The sequence below is a fragment of the Pyricularia grisea genome (genome assembly GCF_004355905.1).
Source record: "Pyricularia grisea strain NI907 chromosome Unknown Pyricularia_grisea_NI907_Scaffold_2, whole genome shotgun sequence".
Classification (NCBI taxonomy): domain Eukaryota; kingdom Fungi; phylum Ascomycota; class Sordariomycetes; order Magnaporthales; family Pyriculariaceae; genus Pyricularia; species Pyricularia grisea.
Window position 1 is genome coordinate 3,889,049 of NW_022156717.1, and position 20,691 is coordinate 3,909,739.

The window sequence follows — 20,691 nt, forward strand, 5'->3', positions numbered from 1 at the left end:
AGAATTTGACGATAAGTTTCCGAGCGCCTATTTAGACAGTAAGTTCTGGTAAGCAAAGCAAAAAAACAGGCTGCCTAGACCCAAAATCGAGGCCGCAGTTGCTTTTGTATAAATTGACGGGCAATTCCATTCATCTCAACGATGGAGTCTATTGCCTTGAAGCATTTTAAAGACTGTGAATTTCTCCAGCTCAACAGAAAAAAGTGTAAGGCGAACAAGAAAACAAAGAAACGACACGAAAAAAAAAAAAAAAACAAGACATAACCAACCCAACTCAGCATATAAAGTCACGATGCTTCTCCAATACCTCGGCACGACAGCCGCTCTCGTCACTGCCTGTGCAGCAGCACCTTACCCGAAAGAAGACAATCCAGCTCCCACAGTCGCAAGGTTGACTCCGGTTCCGGAACGTGCATCGATCGACTTTGCCTTTGGTAACTCAACGGAAGCCATCAAGACAGGAGCACCGTATGGTGGAAGCTTCTATGAGGCTGTGTTTGAGCATTACGTACAAGATAGCGTGGCACAAGGGCCATGGTCACATATCGGTCTCAAACTGGGCAAGACTGTCAAAAACAAAGCTCAACGATGCATTGCATACAACGAGGACGACGAACCAATTTCTGTGGAAGTGAAAGGCAAGACCGAAACTATGGTCCCAGATGGCATCTGGAAGATGTCCAAGCCGTCGTTAATCATGCGCTATGCGTGTGACAAAGATTATGGAAGTAAACCCGATTCCAAGTTCAATCTGACGGCCACGGCCACAGTGACCTTCTCCGATGATAAGGGAACAAAGAAGATGCAGAGGAAGTTCGAAGATTATCCCGCCAACGACCCCTTCACCATGCCGCTTCGTGGTGCCAAGACAGTCGGCCCATGGACGCAGGTCGAAGTAAAGGTTTCCGAAGCCCAGAAGGAGAAATGGATATGTATAGCATTGGACAAGGACGGCAAGACGATCGAGGTAACCAAGGGAGCAGACACTGAGCAGGTGTTTTGGGACGACGGGAAAGGGCCTTGGAAATTCAAGAAGGAGACCGAAGTGCATAGGCTCAATTGCTCTCCTGATGACTTTGTGCCTCAACCCGATCCTCAATCGTTTTACAGCGAGACGGCCATGTGGGACGAGGAGCTTTAGTAGCGCTGTGTTTTTTGTTTGTTTTATTTTGGCAGACTTTTATTTTTTAAATTCATATAGAGAGGCAGTTTTCCATATTACTGACGTATCTTCATACTTTATACACGTCTGAGTGGACCCACTTGTATGCCTGAGGCGTCAATGCCGACGTCAGCCGTTGACAGAGTAAGAAAAAAAAAAAAAAAAAAAAAAAAGGCTTGCTATAGAAGCTACAAATGGAATCGTCTGGACTTTACGCGAAAAAAGATACCTCTAGTCTCGAATTTCTGGCGCATTCTCCACCACAAGCACGGCCAAAATTTTGAACCTTTACAACTTGTCTGCATCTCAAAACTGACATTCACTTGTAAATTGCTCGCACGCATCAAGGTTATGCGTATTTGAACACTCTCCTCTCTTTCCTAATTCTTCTTTTCGTTCCTGTTTCACAGCCATGAATCCAGGCCTTTTTACAAAAGCAGGTATCCCTGCTCGGCAGCTGTCCCGAGTCTCGATATGTCGCCAGCGCAAAGTTCCTAGCTGCGCCTATGAACAAACGAGGTCGCACTCGGTTTCCATATCTTCCAGCACACGCCCAACTCGTTCTCCTCGACAGGTCGATAAAACTGTCGGTGCGAAAAGGGTATGCTCTCTCCCCCCAAGACTTTGTGTGCTATGCTTAAGACTATGCACATAGCTAACTAGTATTCCAAATCCTGAGTAATATAGACATTCCATGCAACATCAAGGTCACTAGCAGCGCAAAAAGACCCCTACAAAGTCCTTGGGGTGGACAAGAACGCCTCAGCATCCGATATCAAAAAGGCATACTACGGCCTGGCGAAAAAGTTCCATCCAGATACGAACAAGGATCCGACAGCAAAAGAGAAATTCGGCGAGGTCCAGTCGGCCTATGAGATTCTTTCCGATGCGACGAAACGACAACAGTATGACCAGTTTGGGGCTGCAGGCTTCAATCCAAACCAAGGTGGCGGAGACCCCTTTGGTGGTGGGAACCCTTTTGGCGGCGGCCATCCTTTCTCTGGGTTTGGTGGACAGGGTGGCTTTGGGTCACACATAAACATGGAAGACCTGTTTAGTGCTTTTACCGGCCAGAAGGGTCCATTCGGTGGTGGTGGCCGCGGTGGCCGCGGCGGACGGAATCCTTTTGGGCCCCAGACTGTTGTGGGAGACAATATTGAGGTCCAGGCGTCCATATCGTTCGCGGAGGCGGCCAAGGGAACAAGCAAAACCGTAACCATTAACCCATTGGTCTCATGCAAGACATGCAAAGGAAGTGGACTCAAAGCCGGAGCACAGCGGACCACTTGCAAAACCTGCCAGGGTACTGGCGCTCGGGTACACACCATTAACGGCGGTTTCCAGATTAGCTCGACGTGCACCACGTGCTCCGGTACGGGCTCGGTCACGCCGCGCGGTTCTGACTGTGGGACGTGCCGCGGCGACGGTGTGACGAGAGAGCGCACCACCATCAAGGTCGACATACCCGGCGGCGTGGAGGATGGCATGAGGCTTCGCGTAGATGGGGAGGGCGATGCGCCTGCCACTGGAGGGGCGGATCCGGAGTCCGTCCGTTCGGTGCGCGGCGACTTGTTTCTTCTGGTCCGTGTCCAGGCGGATCCGAAATACAAGCGGGCCGGCTCTGACATTGTATACACTGCTACGATCCCACTTACCACGGCTATTTTGGGTGGTGAAGTCAAAATTCCGACTCTCGACGGCGATGTGAACGTCAAGGTCGCCACGGGAACAAACACTGGCGACACTATCACTCTGAGCGGCATGGGCATGAAGAAACTAGGCTCTCGCTACGCAGGCAAGGGCGACTTGCGGGTCGAGTTCAAGGTTGCAATGCCCAAGTACCTCTCAGCCAACCAGAGGACTATCGTCGAGATGCTGGCCGAAGATATGGGTGACAAGACAGCCAAGCGCATCATGAACTTCAAAATGCCTGGGTAAGGAGCTCCGATCCTGGCCTCATAGGGCATCGAGTGGTTTTCAGTCCACACAGCGCTCTGGCTGTCGGTATTCTTTTGCTAACATCGTGGCAGTTCCGAAACATCCGGCTCGACCACCGACGCGGACTCTCATCAGAACGAAGGATTTTTGAAGTCAATATGGCACAACCTTACCAACCACCCAGCCCACCGCAAATCCGAAAGCTCGTCAGAAGCGGCTTCAGGAGAGAGTAGCAAGTCTTCGGGAAAAGATGAACCCAAAAAGGGATCGGGATCCGGATCAAGTTAAGCACACCGTTGGGATGAGCTACTGAATGAAAAAAAAAAGGAACCAGCAGCCGGTTTTTTTGCAGGTCAACAATATGTAATATTAGTGCGACTCCCCAAAGTCGCTCTGTACAACAACTGATAGAGGGGCCCAGATGAGGTGTTTACGCTACTGACAGCTGGACACATGCGGCTCCTCGTGCTCTTGTGTATACTAGAAAGAAAGATGCTACCAACCACTTTGTACTCATATTACATAGATATACCACTATTTACTGACAGTGTCGTTGATTACATGCAGCAAGGGACAGGTCATCTGTCAGACCACTTGGCTATGTATCAGCCAGTCATTTTACTACGCTCAACAATGACGTCCAAAGAGTACCCGTTACCAAGGTGCCTAGATACCTAGGTAGGTGCTTTCTTTTGTGCTTGGTTTATTTGACCACATAGTTTAATGAAATGATCACACAAATTATATAGACCACGACTGATTAATGATTGTCTTTCAGCTGACCGCAGTTGTTATCAACCATCAGCTGGAATGAGGGGTGGTCGTGGGCGTGTACAGGGAAGGAGGTTTCTTCTTTCGCGATATATTTCTTGCAATCAACTCACTCAATTCTGCTACTCAGCGCAGCATCATTCATTTTGCTATTGATTTCCCGATCTGAATATTCACTGTGTGGTGTACAAACGTAAAGTGGTTCAATCCGCTGCCAGCACCCAAGGTAGAAGCACGGCTTTTAGGGCCGACGGAGCTAAAGTCCGGGGGATGGTGGGGTCGATACTGATGATTATTTGACTCGCAGAACCCCAAGCCGCGGCTACAGTACCTAGCTTTCCTCTTCAATGTCGGGCAGGGTAGACAGTGTCATTGTACAATGCCAAATTTTCCGACACAAAACAACAAGATGATCTTTGAGACAGAACAACAGCGAGTCGGTTTGACAACACTTCCACCCGAGATCCTGCACAATGTGTTATACTTTGTGTCGCCAAAGGATCTGGCCCGGGTGTCGAGGACGAATAAACAGCTGCACAGCTTTGTGCTAAACAATGGGCCGCTGTGCCGAGATATATATCTCCGCTTACTTGTAAGTGCGCGTGTGCAGCAGTCTTTGCTTCTCCCTGACCTTGTTCAGGGATGAAAAGAAAACAAAGGAAGCAAGCAAGGTTTTAAGTTAGGACGGCCTAAGTTAACTAACCGACCGCATCTATCCTATCTAGGACGACCCCAGCGAGTCTGCTGCCGGTGCCGACCTCGACTGGCAACAGGAGCTTCGAGACTTCGTGAGGCTCACCCGCGTCTGCAGCAAAGAATGGCGCGAAAAGGTAAAAATTGTCCAATCCCTTGTTTGATAACCGGTTGCATGTCTGCCTGCATACCTGAATGTCTATGCAAAAAAAAAAAAAAAAAAAAAAAAAAAAAAAAAAAAACATGCACGATTAGCCATCATTTGATGTATTGTTTGGTCCAAGTGCCCCCGACTAACACACTTAAAGGCTCCTGAGCTTCGTTTCGTTCATGATGTGGTCGTAAGGCTTCTTAATAGATCCTCATGTAGTGATCGTACCAACGCCAAACGAACACGCAATGCGGTCACTTTCTCTCCGTCGCGGAACACGGCTCTTCTGGCTCATATCTTTGAGGATGAGTCGACCAGGCGAGCCTTCCTGTGTCAATCTTTCATTTGGCAGCGGGCCCGTGGAAAGGGGAAATACTTTGAGCGGCCACCCAAACCAGAGCATCAAATGTCCGCCCGGCTTCACTGCCTCTATGGTGTACCACAGCTCGACATGGCCATGATATTTGAAGAAATCCCAGAGGAAATACCCCCTGATCAGATGTCTGAGATGGACAAGCAGAATGGCATATTTGCATTTGCGCTCGCCAAGGTTTATGATCTGAGGGAGTTTCACCCCCGCGCCACTTGGGGTCCATTCTTGGCCGATGACAGCGGGCGGGTCGATTGGGAGCGCTTGGAGGCTATCATGATAGCCATCAAGCATGGAGTCTCCAGGATGGGACTCGAGGAAGAGCATCTACTCTTTGACGTCTGTTGGAATAGACCTTTTGAAGGAGCCTGGAAGAACAGCTACGTCCCGATGCCGCTCACGCATCCCGCCGACGATGACTTAGATAAGTACGATCCGTTTGGCGTTTCCGGCACGTACCTCCGCGTCATTTGCTTTTTGGACTACGGCGACTTTTTCAACTTCAACTTCCACAACGGCGTCATCGAGCTCACAGGCGAGCTCGTGACCAACGACATGCCGCGACCAATCGTTCCGGTTGGAGAGGCGTCGAGGTTGATGATGATGAAGATTCACGTCACCAAGATCGAGAAGCTCGAGGGCCGGGCCGAGGAGGAGAAGGGGCCTGATGCCGTTGTCGTGCACTTTGCCGGCTTCACGGAGCTGCTGCACGGGTTCGGCAGTCAAAACCTCAGCTCCACAATCAAAGGCAAGGTTCGCCTCACGCCCGATGGCGAGGTCAGGTGGACTACAATATCTGTTTTTGCCGGCCAGGAACGATGGAGTAGCGAGGGGATCCAGATTGGAGGGCCTAAGTCGGCCAAGTGTATCGTCGGAAATTGGTTCGATGTGAATCACGGTAAGACATAAACATAATTGCTCGTGTTTTTGTTTATTCTGCTGCAACGCAACTGACATTTTCTGTACTTATCGAAACAAAAACAGACCCTACTGGACCAGTAGGACCATCAGCGTTTTGGAAAATCAGCGATAGAGATCCAGAGGTCAACGACGACAAGTTCAGCACCAGCGATGTGCTTCCATGGTTCTACCCGAGCGGTAACGGCCCAGTTCCCGATGGGGTTGAAACGGAAGAAATCATTATTGATGACCATAGCATTTCCGGGAGCGAGACGGATGATTGAGCGTTTTGTTACGTAGCGTGCGATTGAGAATCCATGGAGTACCAGCTTTCCACATGCCTCCTGGTAGGCCTGTTTACACTTATTTATTTTTGTTCTACAGCCATATATGTGTTATTTGCTCCTTTAATCATTATGCGAGGGCTGTAGGGTAATATCCAGCTTATATGCATGGATTCCCTGGGGGTGATATATGGCCGGTTGTGGACTTCTTGTTGAAGCAATTCAACCCAAGCCTTGCTAGCCAGGAAATCAGTGTCCTTGTTCTAGTCTAGTCTATGCCTTTTTAGAGGCTGCTTATAGATCCAGATCTAGTTCTAGTAGTTCTAGTATACCCCCTTTGAAAACCCTCCAAAAGAAAACCACAATACACAGGTTTCCATGTCTACATCTTACTGCCAGCCAGATGCTCAATGCTGGCCTTCTCGTGCTCACATGTTGCCATCACAACGCCATCCTCGGCCCTCCTCATGGTGCCTCTGAGTGCGCACAAGCGCCCACCAGCTGCGATGATGTCGCACTCGATAAATATGGTTTGGCCGAGCGGGATGGGTCGCAGGTAGGTGACTGACAAGTTGCGACTCACCCCCAGCATGGACCAGAAGCCAGGCTTGGCGATCAAGCACAGAGGCACTGGGTCGTATAATGTTTTTTTTTTTTAGCATTTGCTGTTCTACTTGGACCTCTGACAGAAAGCCTGGTTTATGCATTTGATGTGTAATACTTGCTGTGTCACCGAGGAAGAGTACTGGAGAAATCAGGCTTACTCGTGGTACAGTAATCGAACAATGTGGCTGCAGCGCCACCGTGCAAGTTGCCGAGCCTGTTGCAGTGTTGCTTCTGGACGGTGTAGGTGAAAGTCGCCATGGCTAGACCTTCGCTCCTTGGACTCGCCTCGGGACCCTTTGCGGCGGCGACAAGCTTCAAGTGCTCGCCCCCGATTGCAGAGATGAAGTCCTAACGTTTCTGGTCAACGAGGGCTCCTTTTTAGTTTTTGCCTTTTTTTTTATTGTTTATTTCTATAAGACAAACTCGGCAGCGTCAGGTGGAAAAAAAAAACAAGATTATTTCGAGACACTCACGCCTTCGCCAATGCCCAGGTAGGCGTCTATGACACTTTGTACGGTTTCCATACACTCCTTGTCTGCCTTGCACTGCAGCGCCATTTTGTTTTTGTTTTTCCTTGTTGATAGGTAGGTTGTCTCTTGGTCTTTGGAGGCAAGGTATGTTAAAAAAAAAAAAAAAAAAAAAAAAAAAAAAAAAAAAAAGCAGGTTCTATCAGGTGGTAATGAGACACGTTTTATATGTCTTTTTTCTCAAGTGAATGTTGCTCTCAAATTGCCTAGGTACTCGAATTAGTTCTAGACTAGAACAACTGTTTGTCGCCGTTCTACGTGTATACTGCCTTTGTACAAGAGTGGGAGAGTTGGACAGCTGGTGCAGCAAGTGGGCCCAAGCGACCACTCCTTCCCCGGAATTTGAACCTCGGCTCAACTCCACTGCGCTGTCGGCATCCACAACCAGTCAGTCCACTGCAACGCAACTCCAATCGGCAACCCCAAATTTCGGGGACAAACTCGACTAATCCACATCGAAGCCCATCAAAATCCAAGCAACGCAATAAATATCCGAGTGATCGCCCGTTTCTTCGTGTCGCTGTATGTTCCGTTAATGTTCGGCCTACCCATGTGCCGCAACCATGGAGTATGTTAGCGCCCTTCGCGGCAACCCTTTCGATGAGGGTAAACCGTCACTGTTCGAACTGCTCTCGGAGCAACAGCTTGCCGGCTTGCTCCCCCCGACAATCCGCTACCTCCTGACCGTCGCGACCCAACGTTATCCGCGTTATCTTTTGCGCGCTCTCAACTCCTTCGATGAATTGTACGCCCTCGCCGCCCTCATAGTCGAGCGCTACTACCTCCGCACCCGCGGAGGATCCTTCACCGAGCACTTTTACGGTCTCAAGCGCGAGCGCGCCTCGACCATCTCCGCTGCCGATCTCCCGCGTGCCTCTTCGGCCGCCCCGACCATCGTCCGTGAGACCCTGCGCCTCAAGACCTCGGACATATGGAAGAACCTTGCCGTGCTCGTCCTATTCCCCTACGTCAAGCGACGGCTGGACGAGGCCCACGAGATCGACGCCCCCCGCGCGACGCTCCTCGGCTCCGCCTACAACCAGCCCCCACTGCCCGGCGCACCGCTGCGCGAGAAGCTCGAGTTCTACTACAGGTGGTTCCTCCGCCGCGTCTACCCAAGCCTCAACGCCGGATACCACTTTGCCACGCTGGCCTTCAGCCTGGCCTACCTGTTTGACAACAGCCGCTTCCACAGCCCGTTGCTATGGCTGGTGGGCACGCGCATCCGCCGCATGAACGCGGCCGACTACCGGGCTATTGAGGCCCTGGAGAAGGGAGAGGCAGCGTTGGAGGTGGGACACCCGCCGGGTCCGAGGTCGTTGCTGTCGCCGGCCGGATTGGCATCCAAAGTCCTCTCGGGTCTTTCCCTGGCCCTGCCAACCAGCATCATACTGCTCAAGTTCCTCGAGTGGTGGTATGCATCTGACTTTGCCAAGCAGCTGTCTCGCCGGGCGGCCGAGGGTATCGAGCTGCCGCCGCCCATCGTCACGGGACTTGGAACGCCGGGTCGCCAGAATCCCAAGGGGGCGACGGGTGGTGCAACGGGGTCCTCGACTCCTGGCGCTCCGGCGCGAGCGGACGAGAAGAAGAGGACGGAGGAAGACGCAGAAGAAGACAACCAAGAACCGCGAGCCGAAAATGCGCCCATCGCCGCGACGTCTTTACTCCCCATCCTGACGGTGCCGCCACCGGCCGATATGGACTTGTGTCCAATCTGCGGCGACGACATCACAACCGCGACGGCCTGCCAGACGGGAATTGTATACTGCTACGTCTGCATACACAAGTGGGTCGCGGGTGAGCACCCAAAGCAAGAAGCATTCATGGCCATCGGCAGGGCTGGGAAGTGGGAGAGCGGCGCGGGTAGGTGTGCCGTGACGGGCAGGCGAGTCCTCGGAGGCACCGAGGGGCTGCGTAGGATCATGGTGTAAATCAGCCATGTGGCCCTGCGGGCTATGCATATTTATTTGTTTTGATATAGAGTAAGTACAAAGAGCTGGGCGTGCCGGGATAGGTGGTTCCGGAATTTGGAATCCAAATGGATGTGACCCAGAATATGCATGCAGAGGCGTTTGATGGAGTTTGGGGTTTTTGGGTTATCTGTCACGGTGTAAATATAGGTTCGCGTTATCAGGACTCTGCGCCGCGTTGACGGGATTGTAAAACGAGGATCCAGCTAGATACCTGGTATTAAAAAATTCGTAATTTCTACCACAAGTTCAAAACTAAAATGTGGCACACATGTGGTGTATAAAAACTTTGGAATAGCAAGAAAGCTGGCTGGTTTCAAGTGAGTTTAATACCGAGCTTTCCTATGGCTTGTACCCAGTTTGGCGGGGACGGTTTAACTTTTTGAAGATCACGCCATGCGAATAAGTTATACATTGTATTTTGAGCATCTATTGATTAACAGTGAACTTGTTAGAATAAACTTCAACGCGGAAACCTGCGGACCTATCCCTTTAACAAACAAGGCCCCGTTATACTGTCCATAGGTCTTTTATGGGAACAAAGTTTTGTAGCAAGGGCTTAGGATATTACATATCCACGACCTGCGGCCGGTTCCCCAGCTTTCCAGTGTTGCGGTACATCTGGGCGGCATTCACCATCAAACCTCCGTGGTTGGGACCGGGTCCCTGCATTATCCACTTGAAGAGTACCGCATTGAGACCGTACAAGACCACCCTGCATGCGTCGATCCAGCCTGCATGCGGCAGCATCAGATCCCGAAACACGCCTCTCCTCGGCCTGGCCATGAGATTTTCATATGCCCGCTGGCAATCGTCAAAGTAGACGGCCTGGCGGCCTGCTGCAGTGTGGACGTGGCCGAAAACGTGCAGGCGGGGCTTGACTCGCCATATTTCGTTGAGCAGTCCGCTGCAGCCTAGTCCAAGGTCCAGATGATGTTGCTGGATGGTTTGGTGGTAGCTTGGTCAGTCTCTCTTATGCCTCCAGAGCTCAAAAACGGGTCACTGATCGGACGCAGTTGGGTGGTGTAATTCCTTACCGGGGGCGTATGCGTAACCAATATGTCAGTTGCCTGGGGAATTTTGTTAGCCCACGGAGGGTCATGCCTCATGTACTGGAAGGCAAAGTCACTCCCGCCGCAACGCGGGATGTGCGGTGAGCCATAGACGTTAAGAGTGCAGCCGCTGGGTTTGAACACTAGATGAACCGAGTTGTCTTCTAAATAATGAATGCCTTTAAAGTCCGGAACAGCCGATGGGTCATCTGCGGTCTTGTTTATGAGCGTCTTTCGGGAGACCGGATCCAGCCAGGTATCATGGTTTCCTGGGGGGGGGGATAATATCATCAGCCAAGGCCCCTACTGATCATTGCAATTTCACCAATGGCACTCCTCTTACCAGCGATCATAACCTTGTGCTGGTGAGGCTGGGATGCAAGCCAGTCGATCTGCGCCTGGATGTCCTTGACGGTGCCTGCATTTGTGAGATCTCCAGCGTGTATGAGCAGGTCGCCGTCTGGAATGTTGTCAAAGGTTTGGTCATGTGTGTCCGATATGCAAACCACCCGCACACGCTGCCGGCCGGACGGCGGGGCGAATGGGCGGCCTCGGAGCCACACCAAGACACCATAGATGATGGCAACGAGGTAGTGGAGAGGTCCGTCAAGCAGCTTGTCCAAGAGCGTGGGGGGCTCCCACTGGTTGGCCCGTCGGAGGCCGATGCGTGACAAGACCCCCATTAGTGGATGATATATAAAAATATGTCTTGCTGTAGTGTGACAATAAGGTGTGGGTATAATTAATTGCTGGAGAATGATAGCTAGACAGACAGCTTCCCAGATACCATTGAGGAGCTGCTCAAAATAGAATTGGAGTTAACACGTCGTTTGCCGTTTTGATTGTTGTGCTTGATGTCATAATTAACGGGGGTGTGCGCAATTAAGCTATTGGGTCTCTCGGACGACCTGAAACCCCTGCAAGCTTTCTGGCACAGACACGCACTCTGACGCCGCAACTCGACTCCAATGCAATCAAGTCCAAATATTAATGGGAGGTTTGAACTTTGGGTAATATAAGGGGACAGGTTCTGGTGCTGCTAGAGTTTTTTTTTTTTTTTTTTTTTTTTTTTTTTTTTTTTTTTCATTGGGCTTAAAATGGCTCTCTATTATCCAGGTAATAACTGTTAGCGGTCAAAGTAGAATGAATATTCGTCCGTGTGTGCATGCATGTTCAGGCAGGCTGATAGTACGGCGCAAAAAAGTCACCATCATGCGGATCGGGTTCGGTTGTGAAGGAAATAGAGTTGACTGTTTGTCAATTAAGCCCATCCCGTCCAAGGCAAATGCGTCGCAAACGTTTTCCCGAGGTCGCACTAGCTCGTCCAACCACTTACTATAGGCAAGTAATAGGTAATAGGTAGGTAAAGTTGGTAGTCGTATGATGTTCCAACCAGTCAACACTTGATCCTTCGACCCCCGAGAACTTGTGAATTAATCTGAAGACTAAATTGCCTTAAATACCTACACATAAGCGGTACACATAAAATTAAGTATAAAGCTCTGTAGAATGACGAAAGCAAAACTTCCCTGCTGCTTTCTTTCATTCATCTTACCAACTGTTCTTTCGTCGGTTCGTGATCTAACCCTGCAAGGTGGGGTAGTTAGCGTAACAATCTAGCCAGGATATCCCTGTTGTGTCACTGCCAGACAGGGAAAAGTGCAGTATGGTGACGTTACTCTATCATCGATTTCTGGAGCTTAGCAAGTTGAGGTTCAATTTGAAAGCTTGACATCCATGACACCTCATTAATTGTCCCCAATCATACCTACAAAATCAACTAACCCCGTTTCCATTCACTACCTTACTCCCGGTCGAGTAGAATAGTATCTCATGACAAGCTTAGCCAACCTCAACTCCGATCGCTCGTCCTGCAATCTTCGCCTCGTCTGATCTACACATCTCAACTTTTCCCACGCAACCCTCGTGCCCCACTCCTCACTACCAAGACCAAGAGCCAAGGATGGCGACATTAAAGACCCTATACGGGTCTGATAGTGCCACCCGGCCTGAGCTTAAGGAAAATTTCGGGTACGCATGTCGAGACCTTTACTTGTCAAGGCTTTGGTTTACAAAAACACTGACCCAACAACAGCGTTGACTATGTCGTGGACTACCACATCCCGCCAAATGAAGCCGACAGGGCAGAGGCCGAGGCGACATTTATCCAACTTGTCAAGGCCCTAGCTGGCGTAGGATTTGCGACAGAGGTTCGCCATGGAGGAAAATCATCGCTGTTGATCTTCCTCAAGATCACCTCGGACAAGCTGCTGCATGCACAGGTCTACCGACATCGCTTGCAAGACTGGCTCTACGGTGTTCGTGCTTCCGCGCCCAACAAACAGGACTTGATCAACCACTTTGAAGAGGAGCCAGTCTCGGAGGCCGAGCGACTAAGACTAGCTTACATGCTCATCTGCAAGCCTAAGAATGAAGGCGGCGCAGGTATTACGCCGCGCAGTGGACAGTGGAAACATGTTGCTTCCATCTTTCCTCTTCACGATCACAAGTTCAACAGGGATTGGATCAAGCGATGGAGCACCAAGTACGTCCTAGATGACGAAGACCTCAACGAAATTCGAGACAAGTTTGGCGAGAACGTTGCCTTTTACTTCGCCTTTCTGCAGTCCTATTTTAAGTTCCTCGTCTTTCCAGCTGCCTTTGGATTCGCTGCCTGGCTTGTGCTCGGAAAGTTCTCCTGGTTATACGCTTTGGTAAACTGTCTGTGGTCCGTGGTGTTCTTCGAGTACTGGAAGAAGAAAGAGGTTGATCTGGCCGTGCAGTGGGGCGTTAGAGGCGTCTCTAAGATTCAGCAGCCACGGCCTCAGTTCCAACACGAGAGGGAGGCTCAAGACCCAGTCACGGGTGAAATCATCAAAGTCTTCCCTCCGCTGAAAAGACTTTCTAGACAACTTCTTCAGATCCCATTTGCCATTGCGTGCATGGGTGTTCTTGGCAGCTTGATCTTTTCATGCTTCGCCATTGAAATATTCATCACTGAAGTTTACAATGGGCCTTTCAAGCAGTACCTGGTAAGGAATCAGTAAAGTTGTGAGCCATGCGTTTATGAGAGGGCTGGGATGCTAACAGAAGATCACAGACATTCCTGCCGACGGTTCTATTGACGGTAAGATAACACACTGATTATTTCTGAATCAAATGGCACTAAAAGGACCAGAAACTAATATTTGTTTGCCAGATTTTCATGCCGGCTTTGACTGCACTTCTTACCAGCTTGGCAGATAAATTGACTGCTCTAGAGAACTATGAAACTGAGGCTGGTGAGGACAGGACTTGATTCTAGTTTTGTACAATTTGGTGGGCTATAGCTGACCATATACACAGCGCATCACGCATCTTTTGTCCAGAAGATGTTCGTCATCAACTTCATTACGGCGTATATGCCTCTGTTCCTCACTGCCTTTGTTTATATCCCATTCGGGAAAGTTCTGGCTCCACATCTGGATGTCTTCCAGGTTACTGCTCGCAAACTTACCAAAGAGGGCAAGGGTATTAAGACCAAGGAGTTTCATGTGAACCCGGATCGATTCACTAAACAAATGTTCTACTTTACGGTCACTGCACAAATCGTCAACTTGCTCCTCGAAGTCTTTGTGCCGTACTTCAAGCGCAAGGTGTTTAAGGTAGTTGAAAAGGTGCAGGATGGTATCCATCATAGCGGGACCGTTCATCACCAAGATTCTCCCGAAGAAGCAGCTTTCTTGGGAAGAGTTCGAGATGAGGCCATGTTGGAGGTGTACGATGTGACTATTGACTACCGTGAAAGTACGTATTTCTCCCTTTTCATCGGAAATCTCTAGCTCCTACTAACCCTGTGTTTCTTATCTTTAGTGGTGGTTCAGTTTGGATATCTATCATTGTTCTCTGTTGCTTTCCCACTGACCGCGTGTTCGTTTCTGGTCAATAACTGGGTCGAGGCCAGATCGGACGCCATGAAGATTGCCATTGGTTCACAGAGACCAATTCCGTGGCGAAACGATACAATAGGCCCTTGGTTAACTTCTCTGGGTTTCCTGTCGTGGTTGGGAAGTCTGACGAGCGCTGCAGTAGTCTACCTCTTCAGCAGCGGTAGTGACCGACAAGGCCCTGATGGGCGCCCCTCAAACTTGAGTGGCTGGGCACTACTCCTAAGCGTATTCGTCGCGGAGCATGTCTACCTAGTGGTTCAACTGGCAGTCCGGTATGTGGTGGAAAAACTCGACAGCCCCGGTCTCCAAAAGGAACGTGCAGAAAGGTTCGCATTGAGGAAGCGGCTGTTGGATGACACTCTGGGCCACAATGAAGCCGAGAAAGCGGCTACAGCGGTACTCAGCGGGAGTGAGAAAATTACGCGTGATTCCCTCGAGGAGGAGGCCAGAATTGCATCCACCAAGGGCCACGGATCTCCCGAAGAAAGGCAAGTACCGCACTTGCAACTCGAGTTGTCTCAAACTCACTTTAAGTTGCTGGATATTGCTAACAAAGCTTGACCTCACAGCTTCTGGCTCCGTCAAAGAGGAGCAGGTGAGACGATTGAAGTTGGGCGTCGCTTGATCTCAGAGGTTCGTTGTTGTCCTGGCTTCCAAGTGCTCGCCACATGACTTCCAGTTTCTATATGGTGTGCGCTAACTCCCATTACAGGCTGAGTCGGCCCATAATGCGACAAAGACGACACGTAAGTGAGGGGCGCACTTTTGGAGTTCTTGAGGTCTTCAAAGTGCGGGGAATCTCTAAAGACAACGAGAAATTGATCACGATGCTACCTACTACAGTACTATCCAGTATTGGATTGGTTCCAGATTTTTTCACCTTGAGGATAAACTTCAATCTCTACGGCTATTCTTGTACCTTTATGGCAAGGCTCAGCATTATCAAGATACGAGTTGTGAGCACCTAGGTTATTACATCGCTAATAAAAACACGATGATCTGGTTAATTTTTATAGACGCGCTAGCCGTGGTTGAAGAGTGTGTGAGGTCGGGTAGTTGCATGAGATCCACCATGCAACCTCTTGGCCAGAGTGAGAGATTTCGACGGCCAAATCAGATGCCCTCTTGCTTGTCCTTACCCTGCCCGCAATGTCTTGTTTCTCTTATTAAGAACACCGGGGCTGCCGAAGGATAAGCACTTTCTATAGGCGGCTTTTTGTCTATGATTGGCCTCCGTGAATCAGACGCTAGCTAGTTCCCTTGTATTCTACCAATAGTAGAAGTAGCCTTCTTATTTACATTGCTATTTGCCTACTGCTCGGCTGCCAATGTTATTTCTTTACCCATTTACGGTTGTGTAACTGCATTGTGAATCGAATCGGCTTTAACCCGCGCACATTCTTAAGAGCCTCAATTAACAACAAGGTAAAAGGAACTTTCGAAATCAAGCAATTAGTATTGTCTTTCGGCAAACCAAAAAAAATAACCTTTCAAAAATGGAGGAGATTCTCTACACCCAAACGTGCAAAGGTTTACGCAAGCTACCTACCTTACCAAACTGCAAATCCCCACCAGGAATGAACATCTTGACCCCCGCTGGGATCCGAGCCTGTTCTCGGGCCAACCCACAAAACGTGTTCCCTTTCCCACCAATTGTGGTAGCGAAAACGGACTGCGGGGAAGACAGCTGTAGCGCCTAGCTCGCGTGCTGGCTCTAATATCCATTATCTCTTCGCCACATTAATTAGCTTCGCCTTTTTCTTGTTAGCTTGCGTTTCTGGCCTTGTCTATCGCGTGTCCAGATTGCCCTATTCTAAACAACCTTGTCAGGGTGCAGATGTTAGCTATGCCATCGGTCCGTATCCAGCGGGCTTTAGGTGCTTAGGTTGCCAGCCCTGGTCAAGTCCTTTTTTTTTCCTTTTCCTATTCTTACGACCGCCGTTTTCAAGTCCATGATCACAAATCACATGTACAAAGAATGAACGGATGGGGCTGGGCTGTGCTTTTTGTTAAAAGTCGCACGACCAACTTGACCTGTTTTTAGCATGTGTTCGGGTAAATTCAATAGGGCACCAACAAAGGATTACACATTACGCAGAAGATACCTTGCGTGCCTACCTGCCATAAGCTTGGATAACCAAAGCGAAAAGATACAGTTTCCCAACGTCAGCCTCAAACTGCGGTCATCGACGCTTTGTGTCATGGTGTTCGGCGTGCTTGAAGATTCCGTCAGCAACGCTAAGGCCCAGGTTTCGAGGTTTACCCTTGTTGGAACTTTTTGGGGCTACTGCCTGCCACAAATTACTGTACTTCGTACAATACGATACTCCATAGCACAAGAAAACCCCAAGAAGCACCATGACAGTGGACCTGCCTAACTGGGGTTGGCCGGGCTATCTATCCTATCCCCCCACCAACTTCATCTTTCAAACTTACAGTAGGTCCAGGGTGCGCGTCGCTCAGCTGACATGCCTCTTTGGTTATAGTCCTGCCAATTCCCCCTACATCTCCGGCAGTCTTGCATGTCGCACTTTCCTTTTACCGCACGCAGTAGAACCCAGCAGGCGCCTTTGCCGAACCTTTGACGTTGCAACCTTTACGGCTTCCGCTGCAGAAGAAGGGCATGTTGTGGATGCGGAGGTGCATAATAGCGCAAGTCTTGGCGGCACGAATCCTTGTCTAGATCCCTTTCTCACCCCACACTACCTTTTCAACGCTTTTTCAAGGCCGCAAACAAAAAAACGATCACCAGCCAAAATATCCTGTTTGGACCTTTTTTTTTAGCTTTGTTTCCTTCCGAGTCCTAACCTAGAGCTAAGTCTCATTTAAAGATATAGAGAGATCCCTACTGCGCGAACCTGGAGAAAGGCGCACCTGATCTCCATTCTCGGGTCCTTGTTTTGAATCTCATGTCGACGAATTGACCCAACCCAACAAAGCTGGGCTACCTCGAAGAGGGAAAGAGCTCGTAGCTCAATTACCTCTCCTCTCCCCAAGAGGAAAATAAAATGGGATCAACAGACGACTGATAGATTCATAAAAATCCTGGCTACTCGAAAGCACGCAAACATGGAAGAAGCTGCCAAAGAACTTGTTCTCTCGCCCTTTAGGGAGATTGTAACCAAGGGGACGACAGCATTAGAAAATGCCAGAGGTGCCGAAGATTTCGACATCAAGGTCTTGATGACGAAGGCTGCAAATGCCCTGCTTCGGGAGGGAGAGCGTGCCGTCAAGAAGATCGAGCCTCTATGCGACAAGTTGCTTGCCAATCAAGGGGACATCTTTATTGATGCTCTCAGGGAAAACGGTGAGTAGCACCTAACTGCTGGCTGCTGGTGCCGGTGTTTCCTCGCCCTGCCTGGCATATCATTTGTCTGCCTGGGACATGTGTATAGGGCATAACTCCCCAGCCATGATTATTCGCCCTCTTTACGCGATATGGTTCAAGGCCACTGACATTTTGACAGACGAAATCGCGGAATACCGTTCAGAACTTAGCGATCTGCTATGGGAGTTTGACGACTTCATTGAGCCTGATGGCTTTGATGAAGACAGGTTTACGGAGCTCCGGACCCTTTCACGTATCTGTGCACCCAGGGTTGTGGACATTTTGATGCGCATGAGGTTGGAACCAACATCGCCGCTGACGGAAAACGCTGCCGGCCATTTGGCCACGCCAACCACGGAACAAGTCGCATCTATGGGGTTCACCGCGACCCCTTTTTCCGATATGGAATTCGATTTTGGATTCCGGGATACGGCTGCCCATCCCGTAGAGCCACCACCCTGCCCAGTCCGGAGTCCCTGGAGAGTCGCTACGCGAACATTACCTGGCCAGGCAATCACGCTCAACACAGAATTTAGTTTGGATGAGGCGATTCCTAGTCTTCACATAAGTCCTTCTGGGAGCTCTGGCATTTGCACCGGTGCTGTCGAACAGCCACTCCCAAGCCCGTCTACCCACCATGAAGGCCCCGAGCATCATATTGAAGAGGAAAGTGGTCGCAGCTCAGCTATGCCGTTGCCCCTTAGGATGATCAAGACGACGGCAGAAATCCCTGGTTGTTGCTGCAGTGGAGACTCGAGCGATATGACTGTTTCATCCCCGACGGCGACCTCCACAAACAGGTCTTTACTCTCGTCTCTTTCATCCGATGCGGGAAAGAGTTCTTTACGACACTCCAGGGACAGCTCAGTGGCAGAGTCACAGTCCAGCTATGTCATCGAGAGGAGGGATTCAGGCTGCGAACCCGTCAGCCCACTCACACCTTCCTATAGAACACCAGTGTTGACTATGGCTCCCGAAGGCTACTTTGTCCCATCGACTGCCCCGCCTCTCAGTCCTCTTTCAGAACGGGATCCGTCAGACTTATCCTCACAGGACGAGAGTCAAGTATCGGAGCCAGTCGAGGTCGAATCCAGCCTAATAATAACTGTGGAACCCGAAAAGACACAACGGACGCTCATCCTGCAGCCGAGCCGGGTACCAGACTGCACTATCGGGCCCGAAAGCTCATTTCATCGAATGAAGGGCTTTTGTGAGGGTGCAAAGGACATGCTTGCTGGCCAAGATGGCTTCAGACAGGTCAAGAAATTGGTAAGTGTTTTCAAGGCGAATTTTGACTCTTAAAACATGGTTCGTCCAGAGCTAATACATAGCAGAACTTTGGTGGCAGCTCAATCTTGGCTTCTAAATGCAAAACATGCCTCTACGAACTTGACTGGGATGAGGTGGAGGCAGATCAAAAAGGGCTTTGTAAGTGCATATTCATAAAACCCCGATAGTGACAGGTCAAATCTAATAGCAGCATGTCCAGCAAAAGCGAAACTCATATCAAAGACTAGCGAAGTCGGCTTTAGGCTTCGGTTTTTAGCCAAGAGTCACATGCCGGCGAAAAGTGTCGACGATCAAGTATATGCCTGCATTTTTTGTGAGCATCTAGGGCGTACAACAGAGGAGACGGATGCGACGGTCTTTTTCTCACAGAAGCAGCTCTTTGCGCACATTGCACGCCATGCACGACCACTCCCATCAATCCCTGGATTGATTGTCATTGAGGAGGCCGAGGTGCCGGCCGTCTTCGAGAACAACTATGACCTTCACCTTCCCAACCCGCCGAAACTGTCCCAGTTGGCAGAGGACAAGGGTTTGGCAATGCAGGTTGAGCTTCTTCCCGTCGCGGTGTCCATAATGACTGTGAAGCAATCTTATGGCACTTTGAAAATGCCACCGGACCGAGCGACGCCGCTGCAGTTTGCTATCGGGACGAGAATATTTGGGGTCGAGTTCCCACAGCAGTATGGCGGCGAATGGGCGGTGGGGTGGTCAGATAATGTTCACGCCTGCTTTCCCGCCGACGCGGTCAGGCTGGAGCCTCCGCCAAAGGCACAGATGGCATTGGGTGGCATCATCTCCAACAGGAGGGCGGTGGCGCGCTGGAAGTTTTCGGTCAAGGGCAAAGACAGAGGCGACTGGCTCAAGTTCGACAAGGGCGAGGTCATAACGGACATCGGATGGGTGCACCCAGGCCACTGGTGCTGGTCGGGCGTGAATGCCAAGGGCAAATGGGGCATCTTTCCACGGTCCCACATCGAAGTCAGCACGCTCAAGGAGGGCGAAGGCGCGGAGGATCAGGCAAGCACCAGCAGCGGCAGCACATGCCACAAGAAAACTCAGAGTTTATTCACCCGTGTCTCCATGAGGGTCCGGACAGGGTCAAATAGCAGCAGCGGGAACAAGGTGCGGCCGTCTCTCTACTGAAGAGGCGACAGTACAGGTTGAACAGGTGTATAAACAACGGGTGAAGGTTGAGTGGGGGAGGGGGGGCATCTTACGATTATACATATATGCATGCATTCTAAAAGGGAAATGCTACCGATAGAATGTTGAGGGAACACAACGGCCTGCGGGACCGTCATTCATCTATCTCCTTTGTCGAAACATGGTCAAGGTCAAGGGAACCTTTGGGGCGTTGGGTTAAATGGGGCGAATAGCGGGAGTGTGATTGGGAAAATCATCATGAGCAACACAGCTTGTTGAATATTTGTTTTGTTTTAGTGCTGCTTCTGGGGGCGGCTTGAGAAGAAGTCAATATATTGCCAAATACTCAAGGCGAACTGTCCTGCATAGTAATAATGCGAGTACTACTTGCCGTTGTGCCACAATATTTCGCCTACCTAGATACTTTACTCAACACAACGATATAACAGACTTGACAGATGGGGAGGTCATGTTCATGAAACATATCTGAGCCCTCTTTGCCTTTAAAATCGGAAGCTCCCCACGGACAATTCGATGCCAACAATCCCGACGTCATTGGGGGTGGAGGGTGTATTAC

General features: G+C 50.1%; 7 protein-coding genes across 7 annotated transcripts; 5 read left to right on the forward strand and 2 right to left on the reverse strand.

The window, feature by feature from the left end:
* Positions 1–292: 292 nt before the first annotated feature.
* On the forward strand, positions 293–3,662 carry PgNI_03718 (uncharacterized protein; the record flags this gene model as incomplete). The annotated part of the gene is made up of 4 exons (XM_031123771.1): positions 293–1,140; positions 1,620–1,763; positions 1,870–3,096; positions 3,193–3,662. 4 exons carry the CDS (start codon positions 293–295, stop codon positions 3,386–3,388), a joined length of 2,415 nt encoding a protein of 804 aa, XP_030985497.1. The 3' UTR covers positions 3,389–3,662.
* Positions 3,663–4,229: 567 nt separating this feature from the next.
* On the forward strand, positions 4,230–7,631 carry PgNI_03719 (uncharacterized protein). Its single transcript, XM_031123772.1, has 5 exons — positions 4,230–4,463; positions 4,597–4,701; positions 4,873–5,983; positions 6,070–7,223; positions 7,349–7,631. The coding sequence occupies exons 1-4, from the start codon at positions 4,251–4,253 to the stop codon at positions 6,267–6,269; spliced, it is 1,629 nt and encodes a 542-aa protein (XP_030985498.1). The 5' UTR covers positions 4,230–4,250; the 3' UTR covers positions 6,270–7,223; positions 7,349–7,631.
* PgNI_03720 (uncharacterized protein) lies at positions 6,652–7,432 on the reverse strand (the record flags this gene model as incomplete). The annotated part of the gene is made up of 3 exons (XM_031123773.1): positions 6,652–6,899; positions 7,034–7,223; positions 7,349–7,432. The coding sequence occupies 3 exons, from the start codon at positions 7,430–7,432 to the stop codon at positions 6,652–6,654; spliced, it is 522 nt and encodes a 173-aa protein (XP_030984356.1).
* A 334-nt stretch (positions 7,632–7,965) lies between the features above and the next one.
* PgNI_03721 (uncharacterized protein) lies at positions 7,966–9,333 on the forward strand (the record flags this gene model as incomplete). Its single annotated transcript, XM_031123774.1, has 1 exon — positions 7,966–9,333. The coding sequence occupies one exon, from the start codon at positions 7,966–7,968 to the stop codon at positions 9,331–9,333; it is 1,368 nt and encodes a 455-aa protein (XP_030984355.1).
* A 463-nt stretch (positions 9,334–9,796) lies between these two features.
* Positions 9,797–11,386, reverse strand: PgNI_03722 (uncharacterized protein). Its single transcript, XM_031123775.1, has 3 exons — positions 10,768–11,386; positions 10,410–10,693; positions 9,797–10,311 (listed from the first exon to the last, which is right to left on the reverse strand). Exons 1-3 carry the CDS (start codon positions 11,105–11,107, stop codon positions 9,940–9,942), a joined length of 996 nt encoding a protein of 331 aa, XP_030984354.1. The 5' UTR covers positions 11,108–11,386; the 3' UTR covers positions 9,797–9,939.
* Positions 11,387–12,188: 802 nt separating this feature from the next.
* Positions 12,189–15,344, forward strand: PgNI_03723 (uncharacterized protein). The gene is made up of 8 exons (XM_031123776.1): positions 12,189–12,455; positions 12,520–13,456; positions 13,525–13,551; positions 13,624–13,705; positions 13,770–14,210; positions 14,277–14,886; positions 14,923–14,986; positions 15,066–15,344. The coding sequence occupies exons 1-8, from the start codon at positions 12,388–12,390 to the stop codon at positions 15,105–15,107; spliced, it is 2,271 nt and encodes a 756-aa protein (XP_030984353.1). The 5' UTR covers positions 12,189–12,387; the 3' UTR covers positions 15,108–15,344.
* A 1,749-nt stretch (positions 15,345–17,093) lies between these two features.
* On the forward strand, positions 17,094–20,457 carry PgNI_03724 (uncharacterized protein). The gene is made up of 4 exons (XM_031123777.1): positions 17,094–17,660; positions 17,821–18,950; positions 19,016–19,109; positions 19,171–20,457. Exons 1-4 carry the CDS (start codon positions 17,423–17,425, stop codon positions 20,112–20,114), a joined length of 2,406 nt encoding a protein of 801 aa, XP_030984360.1. The 5' UTR covers positions 17,094–17,422; the 3' UTR covers positions 20,115–20,457.
* Positions 20,458–20,691: the final 234 nt, after the last annotated feature.

Excerpts from the sequence above, each read along its gene's own strand:
- PgNI_03719 (XM_031123772.1), top strand. The coding sequence starts at position 4,251 with ATGCCAAATTTTCCGACACAAAACAACAAGATGATCTTTGAGACAGAA. Across the intron at positions 4,464-4,596 it reads ATATATATCTCCGCTTACTT|GACGACCCCAGCGAGTCTGC; the intron begins GTAAGTGCGCGT and ends TATCCTATCTAG. Across the intron at positions 5,984-6,069 it reads TTGGTTCGATGTGAATCACG|ACCCTACTGGACCAGTAGGA; the intron begins GTAAGACATAAA and ends AAACAAAAACAG.
- PgNI_03722 (XM_031123775.1), bottom strand. The coding sequence starts at position 11,107 with ATGGGGGTCTTGTCACGCATCGGCCTCCGACGGGCCAACCAGTGGGAG. Across the intron at positions 10,694-10,767 it reads GCACAAGGTTATGATCGCTG|GAAACCATGATACCTGGCTG; the intron begins GTAAGAGGAGTG and ends CCCCCCCCCCAG. Across the intron at positions 10,312-10,409 it reads TGGTTACGCATACGCCCCCG|CAACATCATCTGGACCTTGG; the intron begins GTAAGGAATTAC and ends CAAACCATCCAG.
- PgNI_03723 (XM_031123776.1), top strand. The coding sequence starts at position 12,388 with ATGGCGACATTAAAGACCCTATACGGGTCTGATAGTGCCACCCGGCCT. Across the intron at positions 13,706-13,769 it reads GAACTATGAAACTGAGGCTG|CGCATCACGCATCTTTTGTC; the intron begins GTGAGGACAGGA and ends CCATATACACAG. Across the intron at positions 14,887-14,922 it reads TTGTCTCAAACTCACTTTAA|CTTCTGGCTCCGTCAAAGAG; the intron begins GTTGCTGGATAT and ends TTGACCTCACAG.
- PgNI_03724 (XM_031123777.1), top strand. The coding sequence starts at position 17,423 with ATGGAAGAAGCTGCCAAAGAACTTGTTCTCTCGCCCTTTAGGGAGATT. Across the intron at positions 17,661-17,820 it reads TGATGCTCTCAGGGAAAACG|ACGAAATCGCGGAATACCGT; the intron begins GTGAGTAGCACC and ends ACATTTTGACAG. Across the intron at positions 18,951-19,015 it reads TCAGACAGGTCAAGAAATTG|AACTTTGGTGGCAGCTCAAT; the intron begins GTAAGTGTTTTC and ends AATACATAGCAG.